Genomic DNA, 18,503 nt, shown 5'->3' on the forward strand with positions numbered 1-18,503 from the left:
TTTTTTTTTTTTTTTTTTTTTGTGAGTGGCTTTACATCGCAGCGACACAGATAGGTCTTATGGTGATGATGGGGTAGGAAAGGCCTAAGAATTGGAAGGAAGCGGCTGTGGCCTTAATTGAGGTACAGCCCCAGCATTTGCCTTGTGTGAAAATGGGAAACCATGGAAAACCATCTTGGGCTGCCGACAGAGGGATTCGTACCCACTATCTCCCAGATGCAAGCTCACAGCCACGCGCTCCTAACCGCACGGCCAACTCGCCTGGTCACCCAGCTATTAACTTTGCAATTAATGACAAGCCATCCATCGCTATCCTTGACACTCAAGCTTCACACTCGTTTGTAACATGAATGTGGCAAAATTATCAAAACCTGTTCGTCCTGCTAAGGTGGCAACAGTCAAGGGGGTAACCCAAGACATACATTACAAGATTGAGGGTTGTACCTTTCTTCAAGCCAAGTGCTCTACTTAAGTCATAGATATGCCGGTAAAGGTTGTCAACGATTTGATACCCAACATAATATTAGGACATTAGATTATACAGCCAATGAAATATTCTTTGGTAATGAAAACAGAATTAGGTTGGCATGGATAGAAAATAAAGCCTTTGAGTCAGAAACTTTAGAAACCAATGTATTGGCTGAACTGAAAACAGGGCTGTTGAGGGGCGAGGAGAATTAAGACCTTGAGAAGTTGCTGAATAAGTTCCCTGAGGTCATTACTGATCGAATTGGATTTACCACAACTGTAAAACATAAAATAATTTGCAAGGATAATGCCCCAGTTAAACAAAGGCCTTACCCACTTAACCCAGATAAATGAAAATTTGTAGTAGAAAAGGTCAAAGAAATGGAGAACCAAGGATCGATTGGACCTTCAGTATCAGGATGGGCTTCTCCAACAGTACTACCTAAGAAGAAAAATGGTGAATATCGACTTTGTGCAGAGCTACGCCAGGTAAATAACAAGACTATATAAGATGACTACCCCATGCCGGATCTCCGACGTATGATAAAGCATGTGAGTGGGGCAAAAGTCTTCAGTACCCTCAATTTGAACTCTGGCTACTGGCAAGTGGAAGTCGAAGAAGAGTCTTGACCGAGGACTGCCTTTTCCACTCTGAGAGGACTCTATCAACTCAGAGTCATGCCCTTTGGTCTTAAGAATGCTCCAGCCACCTTTATGTGTCTGATGGAAGAAGTCTTGTCCGGATACACAGGCAAATTTTGCCAGGTCTATCTGGACAACATCCTCGTGTACAGCAGGACGTTTTTGGGCCATTTGGAACACCTAATTAGAGTCTTAGAGACGGTGAGGATTCGTGGACTTACCTGCCAAGTCAGTTTGCATCAAACTCAGTTCAGTACCTAGGTCATGTATTGATGGACAAGGGCTTGGATAGACAAACTGAGAAGAACAGGGCCATTGAAGAACAGGAAAGGCCTCGTACGAAAGACCAGGCAAGTGATAAAAATCATTGTTAATCCATATTGAAGATACTGAATGTAGGATGCTAAATGGTTTATTTTTTCAGCTATTCAAGACATAAATTTTTACATTTAGGAATTTATTATTAATTCCACTTGAGACATGTTTCGCCCTTCAATGAGGGCATCATCAGTCAAATCACCTCCTCAAGGCAAAAATCAGGTACCTGATTAGTATTTAACATGCACACATTAATATACATTACAATGGGAAGATTAAGTACGAGAAACACTTGTACGATGGTGATAGTTGACAATATAAGTTTATAGACTAAGTAGTCGGCACCAATGCGTAAAATTACTGGGTACTTTTAGCAGAGCTAGCAGTGGTGCTCCGAAGAATAATTGATGCACTCATAGGAAATTATAACGTTTTTACAACATTATAACAGTCAGGGGAGAAAGGATATAGTGCTCGGCGTCAATGTTTGTAACAAAAATTACTGTCATGGTTGGTAACTATACAGTAAATTTACATTATCCAATTGAACAGTTTATATACATATTTACAAGAGAGCAGCTTGGTGAGCAAGGATATAACAATGTCTAGCACCAAGTGCGTCCCGTTGTTTTAATTGTTGGAAGACGATTGCAGCATTGACATATCAGAAATATGCAGAGTGGTTTAATCTTATTTTATAATCACAGGGGGCAGGGAAAATATTCCATAGCCAAATGAGGTTCTATAGGCATCAAACTGAAAGTTATCTGGTTGAAGTCCCGGGACTCCCGATTAAAACAACAGGACGCACTTGGTGCTAGACATTGTTATATCCTTGCTCACCAAGCGGCTTGTAAATATGTTCATAAACTGTAAATTCTCAACTGTTCAATTGGATAATGTAAATTTACTGTATATTTACCAATTTTTGTTACAAACATTGACGCTGAGCACTATACCCTTTCTCCCCTGACTGTTATAATGTAAATAATTTGTAAAAACGTTATAATTTCCTATGAGTGCATCAATTATTCTTCGGAGCACCACTGGTAGCTCTGCTAAAAGTACCCAGTAATTTTACGCATTGGTGCCGACTACTTAGCCTATAAACTTATATTGTCAACTATCACCATTGTACAAGTGTTTCTCGTACTTAATTTTCCCATTGTAATGTATATTAATGTGTGCATGTTAAATACTAATCAGGTACCTGATTTTTGCCTTGAGGAGGTGATTTGACTGATGATGCCCTCAATGAAGGGCGAAACATGTCTCAAGTGGAATTAATAATAAATTCCTAAATGTAAAAATTTATGTGTATTGAATAGGTGACAAAATAAACCACTTAGCATCCTACGAAAGATCAGGTACATCAATTTTTAGGCCTCTGTGGGTGGTACAGTAGCTATGTACCACACTTCTAAATGAAAGCTGCTCCACTAACCGACCTCTACAATAACAACATACCATTTAAATGGACCCAAAGGGAAGAAACAGCCGTCCAGGAAATAAAAAGACCTATTTGTGATATCCAAGTCTAGCTTATCTGGATACAAGCTGGAGGTCTGCTCGCAGACAGATGCGAGTGATATTGGTCTTGGGGCTGTAGTGTTCCACAAGAGAGAACAAGGAGGCAAGGATACAATTGAGTATGCCAGTAGGAAACTTTCTGCTCCCGAGAGAAACTATTGTACAGCCGAGAAGGAGGTATTAGCGGTTGTTTGGGCTGTCAGGAAATTCAGAGGATATCTGGAAGGAAGGAAGAAAGGAAGTTCAGACTCTTTACAGACAACTCATCACTTCAGTGGTTGAAGTGAGTTTCTGGAACTAAGTCCAAACTGATGCTATGGGCCTTGAACCTTGCTGATTTTGACTTCAAAATTTGTCATGTTCCTGGCGTACTCATTAAAGTTGCTGACAGTCTATCAAGAAATCCTGAGGACGGACAGAAATCGACCATGAACTTACCAGAGAGAGAGATTCATGGGCCAATGGCATCCTGGAATCAGCAAACACAGCACTGATTAATAATACCAATATAAATGGTCCGTTATTGGACATTATGGGAATCAACATCTATATCAACAGCACTGATTGTCGATCTGTCCCAGCTCAGTTTAAGACGTGCTACAAGAACTTCCGACTTGAAGACGGTATACTTAAATATAGTTCCCACCTGCCTGGATCTTCTCCAGTCATCATCATTCCGAGGTCGCAAACTGCGAGGATTTTGGGAAAATACCATGATAATCCAGAAGCCGGTCATCCTGGTCAAGAGGAAATGTATTCTTTGATTCGGCGACATTTCTTCTGGGTACACATGTGTCAGAACATCAAGAACTACTTTCAAGCCTGTGCAATCTGTGCTCGCACTGAGGCGAACAACCAGAAGGTGAGAACCAGCCTGAGAGGATACCGACTGCATCAGCCTTGGGAGGTTCTCGCCGTTGACCTTATGGGACCCTACCCTTGCACATCTTGGGGAAAGAGGGGATCCTCGTGGTGACTGATCTATTCACCAGATGGGTGGAAGCATTCGCTATCCGTGAAGCTACATCGGGACATATCGTACAACTCTTAAGGATGGAGGTCTTCAGTCGGTATGGGTATCCTACGTGTCTACTCACGGTCAATGGTAGCCAGTTCACTTCCGGGCAGTGGTTGCAAGCTCTGTCGGAGTGGGGAATTGAACACTGGACTACAACGATCTACCATCCGCAGGCGAATCCCACCAAACGGAGAAACCAGGAGCTAAAGAAGATGTTTCAGATTCACATGGTTGACAGAGAACATACCAAGTGGGACCAACACCTACACGAGTCCCTTCTGGCCATCAGACAGCAGGTTAACCATGTCATGGGTTTCTCACCTGCAGAACTTGTCCTTGGACGTCCAATAAAAAGAACTGGCGACTGGAACTTCATCCATGGACAAAGAGAGGAACCAGATGATGCTGATACATGGCATGTGCGGAACCAGCGGCAGATTCAAAAGGTGCACCGCCAAGCCGAAGAGCGTTCAACGAGAGAAACTGAGAACAACGATACAATGGAGGAAAGGGAGTTTGGACCTGGAACATTAGTTCTTCGTCGAAACCCCTCAGCAAGAAGCTTTAGAAGTTCCACGCTGGGATGGCTCCAAAGTGGCTCAGATCTTTTGAGGTGGATAAGAAGTTGGGAAATAGTATGTATCTCCTGAACATTACACCGCCGATCAAGGTGCACACGTCAGAATTGAAGGCATTACCTCGACGCCTACAAGAAGACGAAGAGACCAAGGAGTTGACACACTCTACAGGGCCCCAGAAGAATGCAAACTTCATGGAGGATCAACACACACCGATACCTACCTTGGAGGATGAGATGAAGACATAGATATAAGGACACCTAGATATAATTCAAGACCTAGAGTAAGGAATGTACAGGATAGATATTGAAGGTTTTAGGAGAGATAACTGTCGTAGGTACAACATCCTAACTGTTGTAAAACCTTCAATTATTATGTTTAATATATTTTAATTATATTTTATTAAATGTTAAATATGACTAATACATGGTTTCCATGTAAATAAGTATTCTAAATTTGTATAACCTCAAATAAGTATTGTGTATAGTCTAACCTCAAAACCTGTATAGTCGAAAGCTGTAGAAAACTCTATAATGTTCGTATATTAGATGTACATTTGGTACATATGGAGGATTCTGGAAACTTACTGTAAGGTTTGTTATCCAGACACATGTAGAGACATTAAGAATGTTAGAGAGATCTTCATGTGTATTGGTAAACAGTAATCGAAAGTTCGAGCTGGGTCAATTACTGGAGTACTCCAACTAGCTGGTCGATTAATGTTTCGAGTGTGTTCCATTTAGAGTGTTGTAAGAACCCTTCCAGAAATCGATAAATCTAGGGGGTTGATCCAACAGTATATATATCGATCTGTTAGTCAGTTAGTTCAAGAGGGCGTATGTTATAGTGAGCGAGTCAGTGTTGCTGATATATGTACTTGTCAGAATCGACTTCAGGGTACTCCGCTATTAAGTGTTGTAGTGTCACTTGTCATTGTGTGTAATGATGTGTTGTGACTTACAGTGACAATAAAATAGTTTACACAAGGAAGTGAATGTATTCTCGTGTGATATTTATTTACGTCAAATAAAATCGCATTTGAGAGCGATAATCTACATCGTATGTGTTCCAAGCTTCGTAGTGTGTCCCATTAGAACCATAACAACATGCGATGGCAGGTAGGTATGTAGCTCTGCAAACTGTCCTCTTCTGAGGCAAATCATAACACAACATAATGCTTATTCACTGCCTTGTGATATATCCCAGCGACAAGTATGCGGATATGTTACTCATCTATACAGAAGCTAGACCAGAACACATACCAAGCACAACACCTGTATCAAGAACACTGTTTGGACAGATGACAAACAGCAGGCATAACGTTTCAGAGTGTGGGCAACTGTATCCCTGGGAAGGACACAGCCTGTTAGAGATAATCCCATGAAGTCTGCTTATAATGAAGAGGTTGTGTTCCTTATAATAAGGGAGAGTTTTTCAAATTCAGAGTATAGCTCTGTATTTGAACCTAGAAGATATTCACTCTCGGAATTCTGATGTGGTCTGAGGACCCATTGTAGGAATGTCCTCTGTTTGCAAAAACCATATTGACAATAAACAAGTAAATTACTTTATTTTGCATTATATACAGTCCATAGTTGACACTTCAGGCATTACAGCAGGGTCTACAAGCAGTGAATCATCGTCTACTCTATCAAACTCACAAAGAAAATAATATTTCTGGAATTCTTTCTAACAAGTTCTGACAATTTTACTTGTGATTATCTCTTATGTAGTTTTCTTGCATGTACTGTATATTTTTCAGACAACTGGTTCCATGGTGATGATGCTTACTGTTTAAAGGGTCATCGGCTCCATTCCATAGTGAAGTAACAGTGAAAGTTGTAAGGATAAAGAAAGCTACTTATTGCAAATTCAAGACAGGGAGTGCAATGAAAGATTCAGATGGATGGCAGCAACTGGCATGAAACCAGTTCACGACATGGATATGACTCAGAGATGTCAGAAAAGGAATGAAGTTTTAGAGCTAAACAAATCTGTGGGCAACGGTTTACAAGAAATAATGGTCTGAATTCTGTAACCCACTTACTTGTACACAGTATGTCAAACCAGCTCAAAGAGTTAATGTGTCAATTTGGATTGAGAAGATTCTTAAGACCTAAAGGAATACCTAGAATTGGTGGAAAACATAAATGACAGGTTGATTAAGGTCAGACTGAGGCCTGAAACTGGTGTTACATATATAATTCAAGGGTAAGCTCCACAAACAGGAAATACAGATACGGATCTACAGGAATGCCTTGAATATCTGGAAGGCCATATACGGGACAAAACAAGTTGTGATCATAGGAGACATGAATGCCCAAAGGAATGAAAAGGAGATGAAGAGATTACAGGACCATTTGGGTATGTGAAGAGAAACAAGGCTGGAGATATTTTGGTAGACTTTCGTAGAAGAAATGAGCTGATCATTGGTAACACATGGTTTCGAAAGAAAAACAGTCAGAAGATACCAAGATATAGTTGGAATGACAAAATCAAAACTCTGATAAATTACATTTTGGTTGAGAAATGTCACAGGAAAATGTTGGTAGATGTAACACCCCTCCCAAGTGAAACTTTTGAAGGAGATCACAGAGTTGTGATAGCTAAGTTAAAGATGGAAAAGATAAAATAGATGACCGAGATTAGGCAGAGAAAGCTAAGGGTGTGGAAATTGCAGAAGGAGGAAATAAATGAAGAGTTCCAGACACACAATAAAACAAGTATACCTAAGGAAGACATTGGAAGGGTCGAAGAAGAATGGCCATACTGTACTTTAAAACAGTCATGGTGGAGTCTGCAGAAAAAACCTGTGGAAGAGTATCAGGAAGGAAGAAAGATCAAGAAACGCCCTGGTGGAATGACAAGGTAAAAGATATAGTTAAACGGAAGAAACAAGCTTGGAAAAGATGGCTGAGAAACAGAACAACAGAATGCAAAACAGAATACAGGCACTGCAAGGAGTGCTCCAAGGTGGTTCAAGAAGAGAAAAAGAAATGCTGGCAAAAATTCACTGAATCTCTGCAAGAAGATACAACCAAAAGAAAAAAGATCTTATTCCAGTGGGTTAAAACAAGAAAAACCCAGGTGAAGGCGCTAACTTCATTAAAAATGAACAGGAGGAAGTGATGACACAGGAGCAGGATATATTGCAGAGATGGGGAAAATACTTTGAACAGTTTTACAATGTGCAAAATACCTCGGTGCAAGGAGAAATCGAAGAACCAGATTTAATGCAGATGGAAGATAAGGAAAATGAGGTATCCATGGCAGAGATTGAGTGGGCCACTAAAAGAATGAAATGAGGCAAGGCAGCTGGAATTGACGAGGTCACCATAGAAATGATAATAGCAGCAGGAGCAGTTGGTCAACAGTGGTTGTATAGACTCTTCAGAGTGATATGGAGAGAAAATGTTCCGAAGGAATGGACAAAAGGGGTCATTGTACCAATTTTCAAGAAAGGAGACAGGAAGCATTGTGAAAATTACACAGGAGTGACACTGATACCTCATACAGCTAAGATCCTTGAAAGAATCTTGTATCGACTAATAAGAGACAGAGTAGGGGGAAAATTGGCAGAATATCAGTATGGATTCAGAAGAGGTAGGTCCACATTTGACCCAATATTTACATTGCATCAAATGATGGAAAGGTATTGGGAATATGGAAAGGACATGGTAGTAATGTTTCTAGATATTGGAAAGGCATATGACAGTGTCGCAAGAAATTTGGTATGGATACATTGACAGAGGTAAAGATTGGAAATGAAACAATGCAGATGGTAATAGCATTGTATCAAAATCGTGAAGGATGTGTTAGACCCAAAGTGGGTCAAACTGAATGGTTCAGAGTTGAGACATGCTTAAGACAGGGAAGTGTATTGTCTCCCTTATTCTTCATTATTATCATGGATAGAATTCTACATTATATCAAGGAGAAGATGATGGGTGAACAAGTAAAGTCTATGCTCTTTGCTGATGACATTGTAGTTTGGGGAGATAATGAAGAGGAAGTACAGACACAAGTTGATTTATGGAATGAGGAGATAAGAAATTTTGCATGAAGATTAGTACTGCGAAAAGCAAGACTTTGATCATGACGAGAGGTAACAGAAAATGCAGGGGAGTGATAAAAATAGGAAATTAACCTCTTAAAGTGGTGAAAAATGTTAAATATTTGGGCAGCGTGATGTCACAAGATGGAAATTTGGATGGAGAAATTGATTTAAGAATACAGCAGTCTGCAAGTTTAAACCTATACTGACCTATGATTCAGCAGCCTGGACATTGACTAAGCAGAACCAAAGTAAGATACAAGCAACTGAAATGAGGTTTTTGAGGAGCATACAGGGAAAGACAGAACTATAGAATACAAAATGAGGAAATAAGTAGAAGTGTGGGAGTGCGTAAATTTCAAGAAGAGATTGATATAGCAAAGCTAAAATGGTTTGGACACATGATGAGAATGCCAGGAGAGAGAATACCAAAGAGAACATTCACGGATACAGAGACTGGAAAGAGGCCTAGGGGACAGGTTAGAATGAGATGGAGGAGCTCTGTTGTGAACTGTATTGCAAATAGAGGAATCGATAGCAATAAAGTACTAGAAGAGGAATGGTGGATAGATCGAGTAAGGTGGAGGGCTTTGGTACACTACCCAGTGAGAATCTGGAAAAGGGAATGGAAGAAGAAGAAGAAGAAGAAGAAGAAGAAGAAGAAGAAGAAGAAGAAGAAGAAGAAGAAGAAGAAGAAAAAGAAGAAGAAGGGAAATAGATTGACTCTTGTGGGAAAACACTGCATATTTTTACTGGAGATGTGTATGCCTTGAGAACCAATGGGAAGTATGCGACACATCAAATTTTGAAAAAACTTTTCAAAAATTTTGCATTATTGTGCATTTTTGGTATTAATGTATCTGCTGTGTACTAACGTAAATAAATAGTGTTGAGAAAATAAGTTTCTTTTCCTGCAATGGATCTAAGGAAGACAAATATCATCGTTGATCTATAAATGTTAACTGTTAAGCAAGTGAGTAAATTTAACATATATTGTCTTTAATAAATATTTCTGCACTGATATTGTAGCCTTCCCTTAACGTTTAGGTACCTGACTTGGAAATATAACAAAATTAATGTCAGTCAAGATTATGCTAGAATTATATTTTCCTTCCTGATGTTGATATTCATTTATAATTTCTTTTAAAACCTACTTACTAATAAATTATGGGAACACGCATCAGCAGAGTACTAGATAGGTCTTGTTCCATGAATTAACTTTCCAACAAGACAAGATGTCCTTGGATAAATACAGATTTTTTCTACGATTTCAGATACTCAAGCATTTACTCAAGCTAACAGCTGATAACATTGAAAGCACATTCTTTCTTGGAACAGGAAGGAGTCTTGTTATTAACAACATGGTTTGAATACAAATGAGCATACAATCCAATGGCAGTAGGAAGCAAAATATAACTATAACAGGCTAATGTAATTGCAGAGCCAATATTGGTAATAATTTCAAATGTTTTGCTCTATGCTGTTCTTATCATGAAACATCAAATAACCCTAGAAGTAAGATCATTAACTACAACAATACCAAAAAATCAACCTAATTATTTTTTTCTATTTTTATTTTCTTCAAAATTATTGAAGTTTTTAGAAGCTTTCACATGTAAGGAAGTGTAGAGACGAGATATTTTTATAAGTATTTTCATGTTCCACAGTAACCACCTCATACACTAAATGCAAGTCATACCCACCAGTCTCTGAAATTCATGCTTACTTAGCAACATGATTTTCCATGTATGCTGCTGGTACTTTATATATATATATATATATATATATACACAGAATTTGTACACTGTTACTCAGGATATTTAATAAAATGTGAATAATTACAATTGTAGTGCTGTACGTTATTATTATAAAACTCTTGACTGCATTCCAGTGTGACTAAATAACAGCAAATAACTCCATGAATGATGGCCTATGCAAACTGAAATAAGAAATGACACTGAAGCTTTGCATGCACAGCAACTAAGAAATAAGGATAGCACATTATATAGTCATTAAGTCTAGTATTTATTAATTAATTATTTCATTCATTCCACCACCAGTACTAATTATGAAGGTCTCTTCACTTAATACAGTTACATCAGGAAGAATAAATACAAAATAATTTTAAGTAGTAGATACTTATGAATCATAGAATAAGCTCCAAAAGAAAACAGGACATTCTCTTGTCAGAAAATAAATACTGGTGAATGGTTTAAAACTCACAGGAAAAGAAAAAAGAAACCCTGAATTAAAAGCTAAAGCTAAATGAACTACTATAACAATTAGCAACAAATCCAATTAAGATATATCTACAGCTTGAATCCAAAGATTCTTACGAGAGGCACAAGATTGCTTTTAATAAAGAACGTGCCCAGTGAGAACTTCCAATCTGACACAAGAGAAGAATAAAATGCAACTGTTTTGAAACGGTTAAGTACATGTTTAGGAACCATTGGACAAGTGGCTTAGAAAAGTTACATTAACACTCCAGTGGGTGCACGGTGTATTGCGAGCGGGCGCGGAGGACAGGTGTCCTCCACTTTGTTTTGCCATTTTACCCTATGAAATGTATATTTAGCAATCATGATTTTTTGTTTCGGATTAGGTAGAAATGTATTAAACATATTTTTAATAAAAAGAGTGTATTCTACAAAATGTTAAGTAGGAAATATACAATCATGGTAAATCAAACAAAAACGTGTATAAGTTTGATATATTATGTTATGAATGTTACAAAAATGTGTATATGTGTATGTTTTATGTTATAAATGACAGACCAAAAAATTAAATGTTGTTATTACTTTCTAGTTTGAAAATACAAATTGGTTTCATAGTATAAAAAATTAAAGTACATACCTAATTTTCCATATTAGTGAAGCATAAAACACACAAACGGAATGTTGAAACTTTATATACTTTAGCTTATTCAATGCACCTTGCACAAACATTTCTTATATGATCAGCACACATCCACCCATGACACTTCACACACTTCTTCCTTGAAGTCTTGTTCCTGGCTCTGCCGCAGAGGTAGCATCTTCCTTTCTTAGCCACTCCTCGGGATGCTGGTTGAGGTGGAATTTCTTTACCTGTCCAGTTTCAGCAGGATCCTTCCTCTTGTCTTTATTTCCTGTGGTATCGTCTCCAAACTGATACAATGTTCAATTTGTAGTCTAATCAGGGCAAAGGCCATTTGTTTCAAAAAATCACAGCGGCTCACAAAGCCGACCACAGGTTTTCACTCATCACCTGTATCTGGATTGATTGCCTTTTCATGCATAGTTGATATTGCCAGCAGAGCCTTATTCTTCTTCGGTACGTAAGATACCAATGTACAGCTTTTTTGATAGACAAACAAACTGCTTTTGACTTTTCTTGACATATCAGGTAGAAAGTTTGGGGAAACGTCTGCTTTGTTCTTTCTCAGTGTAGCAATCGTAGTTACTTTTTCTTCTTCCAGTAGCTTTCTTGCCAAGGGCACAGATGTGAATCAATTGTCACATGTAATATTCCTATTGGTTCCTGAAATAGGCTGCACCAATCTCAAAACTAAGTCTGACGTGTTGTTGCTTCTTCTGAAAGGGCCGTTTGGTTGCTTCCCTACATACAATTCAAGGTTTGTAGCATAGAAGGTGGTTGTGGAAACCATAGCAAAGATCTTTATCCCAGACTTTGCAGGTTTATTAGGCATATACACCCAGAAGAGACAGTTTCCTCTAAATGCAACTAGCTGTTCATCAATGGTAAGAAAGTCGGCTGGTTTGTATGCATTCTTACAATTGAGCACGAACATCTCAAAGATTTCTCAAAAAGCAGTTTGTCAACAGATTTTCTTTGATCTCTGTTGTGTACGTTATCAAACCTCAGACAAAGTAAAAGAAATCGAAACATCTTTGCGCTCATGGTTACATAAACAGCCTCTACTCCCGTGCCGTGTGAATTATCCCACATTTCAAATATGTTTCTTCTTCCAGCCTTCAAATCCCCAGCAAGATATAATATATCTATCAATGCACGAATTTCTCGGGAACCAGTGGGCCTAGCATCCCTTTCTCTGACAAATTGAGGGCGAATTTTAGTTATGTAAATGTTAGTACAATCAACTTTTTTTTTTCTGAAGTGTTAGCATTTTTCGCAGACCCTTGAGGTCCCGGGCGATGAAAAACTGGTATAATGTTATGTCTGGGTGTACGAGAAGTCTGGGCAACTTCAGGTTCTCAGTATCACCTTGATGTGCGATCTTTTCCCAAATAAAACTCTGGGTTGACGAAAGCGGCAGGAGGGACTGGGCCAGGAGGAGGAACTGCTTCTTCTACTACTTCCATTTCCTCAGAGTCATCAGGAACATCAGCCGGGTTATCCTCTGCATTGATTTCATCTTCTCTACTCTCTGTGTTATATTCCAAGTGGTCTTCTTCTAGTTCATTTTCATCCTCTATACCCAGAACACTCTCGTTATCTTTAGTCTCATCTAGCCAACAGCGTACCTGTTCATGTTCACTTTCACTGGTCATTATTGTTATCACGCATAAAATATTTCAATTAAACCGTTACGACGTTCAAAACTATGAAATAAAAAAAATACCACAGCAATATCCGAAAAAACTGTAATGCCAGTGGGTGTGCGGAGGACAAGTGTCCTCCACTACTGCACAGCGCAAATAAACACGAGGTCACTGTGACAATTGGTGAGCATAAAAGCTGACAATGCACTAACAGGCAGAGGGTGACTGGGAAGAAATGTATATGGCCGCTCAAGGTCACGAGTGTTGCCAACCCTTGTAGACATGCAAAACAAAATCGCTGGAGGACACCTGTACTCCGCGCGCCCACTGGAGTGTTAAAAATGATAACCCAGATTAATCCTTAACTTTGATAAACAAAATGGAAAATATTTAATCACATAATCTCTTAAGCTTGAGTACAGGAAAAAAATTTATAATCTGAACTTCTTGGTAAATCTGCAGTCCACTCCTTTTAACTTTCTATAATAATAAGGAAAAGATTTGAATAATTCTTCCAGTAGATGAAAGATGAAACAACAACAAAATTCTTCCTAGCACCATCAAAGGCTAAGGTATCATTCATTCTCTCTTCTGAGTTGCACCTTATTTTGGTCATGTGAAAGAGAGAGTTCTCTGAAATCATTTACTTTTGTATGTCACAGTGCTGCGAGACACTCACCATAACTATACTGCAACGATCGCATGTTAGTCGTAGAAAAGTAGTTTTATCCTATAACTATAAATTTGTTGTCCCAACTGAAATCCAAAATGGCTTTCCAAAAATCACCAGAATGCAGTCAAGAATGAAAATAGAATGAGGGCCTATATATAGTGTAGGCACACTCAAATAAACTACTCTTACCTCAAGTCAGCAAGTGGAAGAAATTCAATGTCGATAAGCGGCCGGAGACTGGGCAAGCTGTACGCCGTGACGTGGCCACTCGAGATATAGCACACCAGACATACGCTGTCTGCAACGTGCCACACCAAAGATATTTCATTTGGCAGCTTCGATGGAACTAGAGATTGTACAGTCACCGGCATTAGTTTTACGTGAACTTCACCCAATATATGAACCTACGGATGCAGAAGCAGAAATGAAAGAAGCCAAAGCAGAAAAATCTTGCTATCTATTCACAATCTGATCAGTTTCAGGTGTGGTCCAAATTAACTGCACGCATGAAGCCGTTGTTATACAGAGTACCCTCTGCCTCACAAGAAATAACTCTTGTGTTTCACGTAAAAGTGTTATTTCAAGTGATCAAGTATAATGGTCACCCTGTATTTTAAACTCTACTCTGTTAAGCCACTAAAAGGGGTGAACAGGGCTTAGAAAAACAGATGAAGGTTAAGGAAAAGAAGGGTATTTTTGGAAAAGTTTGCACTGAATCTATTGTACATTACTAGCTGTAAGCAAGGAGCAACTCATCTATGATACTGTAATGGCATGGATTAAAAAAAAAAAAAAAAAAAAAAAAATCTAAACTAGTTCTCTTTCCCTTTCTTCCCACATAAAACTAACAAACTTAGAGACAAGACAAAGAATATCCTTTGACTGCAAAAGAAAAAAAAGTACCCAAAATCAACACAACAGTGCTTATAATAGATCAAATAAAGACAAGGATCACCCATTTTGAGACATCTAACTTCATAACAGCAAAAAGTGTTAGATCTACCAATAATTCTAAGAAAAAATATTTATACAATTTTCTGGTAAAAATGACATGCAGGCTCCCAGATAACAGTGATGTACTATCTATTTTTTTTAAATTATTATATCAAAATTTTCTTTAAAAGTACAGGAAAGAAAATACCATGAAAAAAATATCCTTAAAAAACTGGAAAACCATGCAGTAAACAAAAAGTAAAGTCTAAATTTCCAAAGTTAAAATTAAGGTAAGTAGTCAATCATTTGCATGTACAAAGCTGCTGTAGTAAAGACTCTTTCACATTTCACAAGAAATAACTCTCCTGTTCTGTATAAAAACAGTTATTTCATGTGATCAAATACAATGGATACCACATATTTAAAATTCTACTCTGTGAAGCTAGTGAGATGCCATCTTGACTGTACAAGGATATGCAAATGCAGAATACTTTGAATTTATATTAAAATGCTTAGAGTATAACAAATGGAAGGTTAACAAATCCTTGGTGAGAACTGGATCATGAAACCTCAAAGATCTAGCATATATGATCACTACATTCATCAACGAAGATTCAAATCCCAACTGATAGTTGGCAATTGGTTTAAGGGAGTCCATAATTCGGAGCCAACACCATTCCTGGCTTTGATACTACTTGGAAAGATCATGTGGACAGAAGAATTTCAGATCATATTCCAGGTTATTGGTTTATAGTTTCGTTAAACAATGCTTAATGGGGGTAAATGAAGGCATGGAATCAGACCAACTTCCACCAATACTTTCCTTTTTGCTAATGGTTTGCTATAACACTACAATCATACAGGTTTTCAGCAGCACTGGGATGTGAAAGAGCTGGAATTGGGAAGGAAGTAGCCATGGGCTTAATCAAGGTACAGCCTAAGCATTTCATTCATGTGAAAATGGGAAAAACCAAGCTCGATAGCTGCAGTCGCTTAAGTGCGGCCAGTATCCAGTATTCGGGAGATAGTGGGTTCAAACCCCACTGTCAGCAGCCCTAAAGATGGTTTTCTGTGGTTTCCCATTTTCACACCAGGCAAATGCTGGGGCTGTACCTTAATTAAGGGCACGGTCGCTTCCTTCCCAGTCCTAGCCTTTTCCTGTCCCATCATCGCCATGAGGCCTATCTGTGTCGGTGTGACGTAAAGCAAAATGGGAAAAACAAGTAAAACTGTCTACATGGCCACCAATGGTGTGGTGTGACCTTCAACACTCTGGTTAATGAATTACATTGTTGGAGTGCTTTCAAACACTTCTACAAGGTCATTTTCAGTAACTGACTCCCAAGGACAGGAACACTTGAATTTTTCATCCATTACCAACACTGCGGTTAGAAAGATAGTCTCTTTCCATAAAGTGGTCAGATAGTACAAGTGATATGAAGTGTCTATATTCATTGAGAAAGCTGATGCTTCAAGACAAAGACTGTACATATTTTGTATTGTTCTAGAACATTAAGAGTGTGTCCTTCAAGGCTGATGTGGAAAATGTCCACATTTATAGTGATGTCTGCATTCACATGTCCTTTGTCTAGTACATAGATGATGAATTGTGTTATATTTTAGTGCACTGTTGTGATTTGTGTGCCTTGTTTGGAAATTTCAACCAGTTTGTCCAAAGTAGAAATTTAGGACAAATACTGCAATTGAATTTGTGAACAATACTGGGAGGTTACACATGTCTGCATATTTCAAAGCACTGACATTTTTATTCTCAATAAACAGACAGAATTCAAATCACAAGTGCTATATTAAGACCAGTAACAGACTCTAAATATTGTGTTCCTATCCTGGAGGTCAGCAAGTGGTTGAAATTGCACTAAGGAAATATTTTGTTTACCCTTATGAAAATAGCAAAAGTCAGTCTAATTCCATTCAATGTTATGATCCCTATGTTATGAATGACAGTACAGTACTGAAGAAAGCAAAACAAAGACTTGTGAGAATTTTAAAAGTCAACTTAAGCTAATGGCTCATATTATTATCAGATGTCATTTTGATTACAGAAGCCCCTGCCAATAGAGAAGAAGGTGAATACATAAAAATTCAAAATATTATGAAAGGACAATGAATTCTTGTTGAGAACTAAATCATGAAACCCGAGCGATCTAGTGAACAAAGTTACCGAGTCTTCAGAGAAGATTTTAACTCCTTGCTGATAATCAGGAAGAATGAAATGTAAAATATATTGAGTAACTTTGATTGACTTTTACCTAGTCCCTGCATGAAAATTTATCATTTCAATTCATAAAAGCATTAATACATTTCCCTCTCTTTTAATTTTATGCTACCTTAGATTCTCTACAGAGTACAGTAATTAATATATTGTGAAATGTACAAAATTTACACCTGAGCTGCAAAGTACTGTATGTCAGCAGTGTGCCATTGTGGATCAACTAGAACACCATGGTTTAAGTTGCCATAAAATCCTGGGAAGGTTTTCCAGACATTTTTCCATGAATGAACATAGGGCTGGTTCAACCACCTACTGGTAAAGTAGTGCGTAACATGCCTTCCGCGTAAAAGGATATTTCCGTTCGACCACTCCCAGGTAGCGCTATCGGCAGAATAAATCGTAGTTACCCAGCGCATAATTTATTGGCCACTTCAAGGGCCTGATAAGATTTTACCTGCCGGGCAAGTTTTGAGAGCTGAACATTATTATGGTGACATACAACTTAAATTAGCTTAGTATATTCATAAAAGCATGATACCGTAACAGTGATCAATACTGTATTGCAGGATTTTGAACATTAGTTACTTTACAGAACTGAATTTTCAAAACACCGTTTAATATTTGCCCTCAACAACCGAATGCACAATGTCGGATTTTGTGACATGTAAATAATGCATCCTTACCTATTTGAACTGTTCTTTCATATAAGCTCAAATCACTGCACACATTCCCATTTCAGCATTGTGGTCAATGAAATTGACGACTCCTTAAATTTGTCTCCGAGTCTTCTTAAACTTCCATACAGCATACAGGTCCTCGTTCAACAATGATTCGGAATCATAAACTTCCACTGATTTACAAGTTTGTTCTCAACCATCACAACACATGTTGTCCGGCTAAAAGGCTAAATTGTTAGCGTGCTGCCCTTTGGTCACAAGGGTCCCGGGTTCGATTCCCGGCAGGGTCGGGAATTTTAACCATCATTGGTTAATTTTGCTGGCACGGGGGCTGGGTGTATGTGTCGTCTTCATCATAATTTCATCCTATCATGACGCGCAGGTCGCCTACGGGAGTCAAATCAAAAGACCTGTGCCTGGTGAGCCGAACATGTCCTCAGACACTCCCAGCACTAAAAGCCATAGGCCATTTCATTTCATTACAAAACATGTAATCTTCATTAAACTCTTCCTTGCATTTATATTTTTCTCGATGGTGGTGACCCTCCCAACGTCATCTTCGTCTTCTGAATCAACATAAACAGCTTCTTTCTTCTGAATAACTTTGCAGTACATCAAACGCTGTCTTTATCTGTATGTACTTGATTTGCTCTTTATCAGAAAGCTCTGCAGCTTCCAGAATATTAATGCCATAGGCACCAATAAGAGCTGCAATAATGTTGCACCCAGGCTGAGTGGCTCAGATGGTTAAGGTGCTGGCTTTCTGAGCCCAAGATGGCAGGTCCGATCCCGATTCAGTCAGGAGGTATATGAAGAGGCTCAAATACGTCAGCTCGTATCGATAGATTTACCTGCCCTTAAAAAAGAACTCCTG

General features: G+C 38.5%; 1 protein-coding gene across 2 annotated transcripts in view; it reads right to left on the minus strand.

Moving 5' to 3' along the window:
* Tomosyn (syntaxin-binding protein tomosyn) overlaps positions 1-18,503 on the minus strand; it is a 1,160,105-nt gene that overhangs the window by 146,495 nt on the left and 995,107 nt on the right. For both annotated transcript variants that reach the window (XM_067137527.2, XM_067137528.2), the window contains exon 18: positions 13,976-14,084. In XM_067137527.2, the coding sequence (XP_066993628.2) occupies positions 13,976-14,084 (109 nt within the window). The remainder of the gene's footprint in view (positions 1-13,975; positions 14,085-18,503) is intronic.

This window comes from Anabrus simplex, chromosome 1, assembly GCF_040414725.1.
Source record: "Anabrus simplex isolate iqAnaSimp1 chromosome 1, ASM4041472v1, whole genome shotgun sequence".
Classification (NCBI taxonomy): Eukaryota; Metazoa; Arthropoda; class Insecta; order Orthoptera; family Tettigoniidae; genus Anabrus; species Anabrus simplex.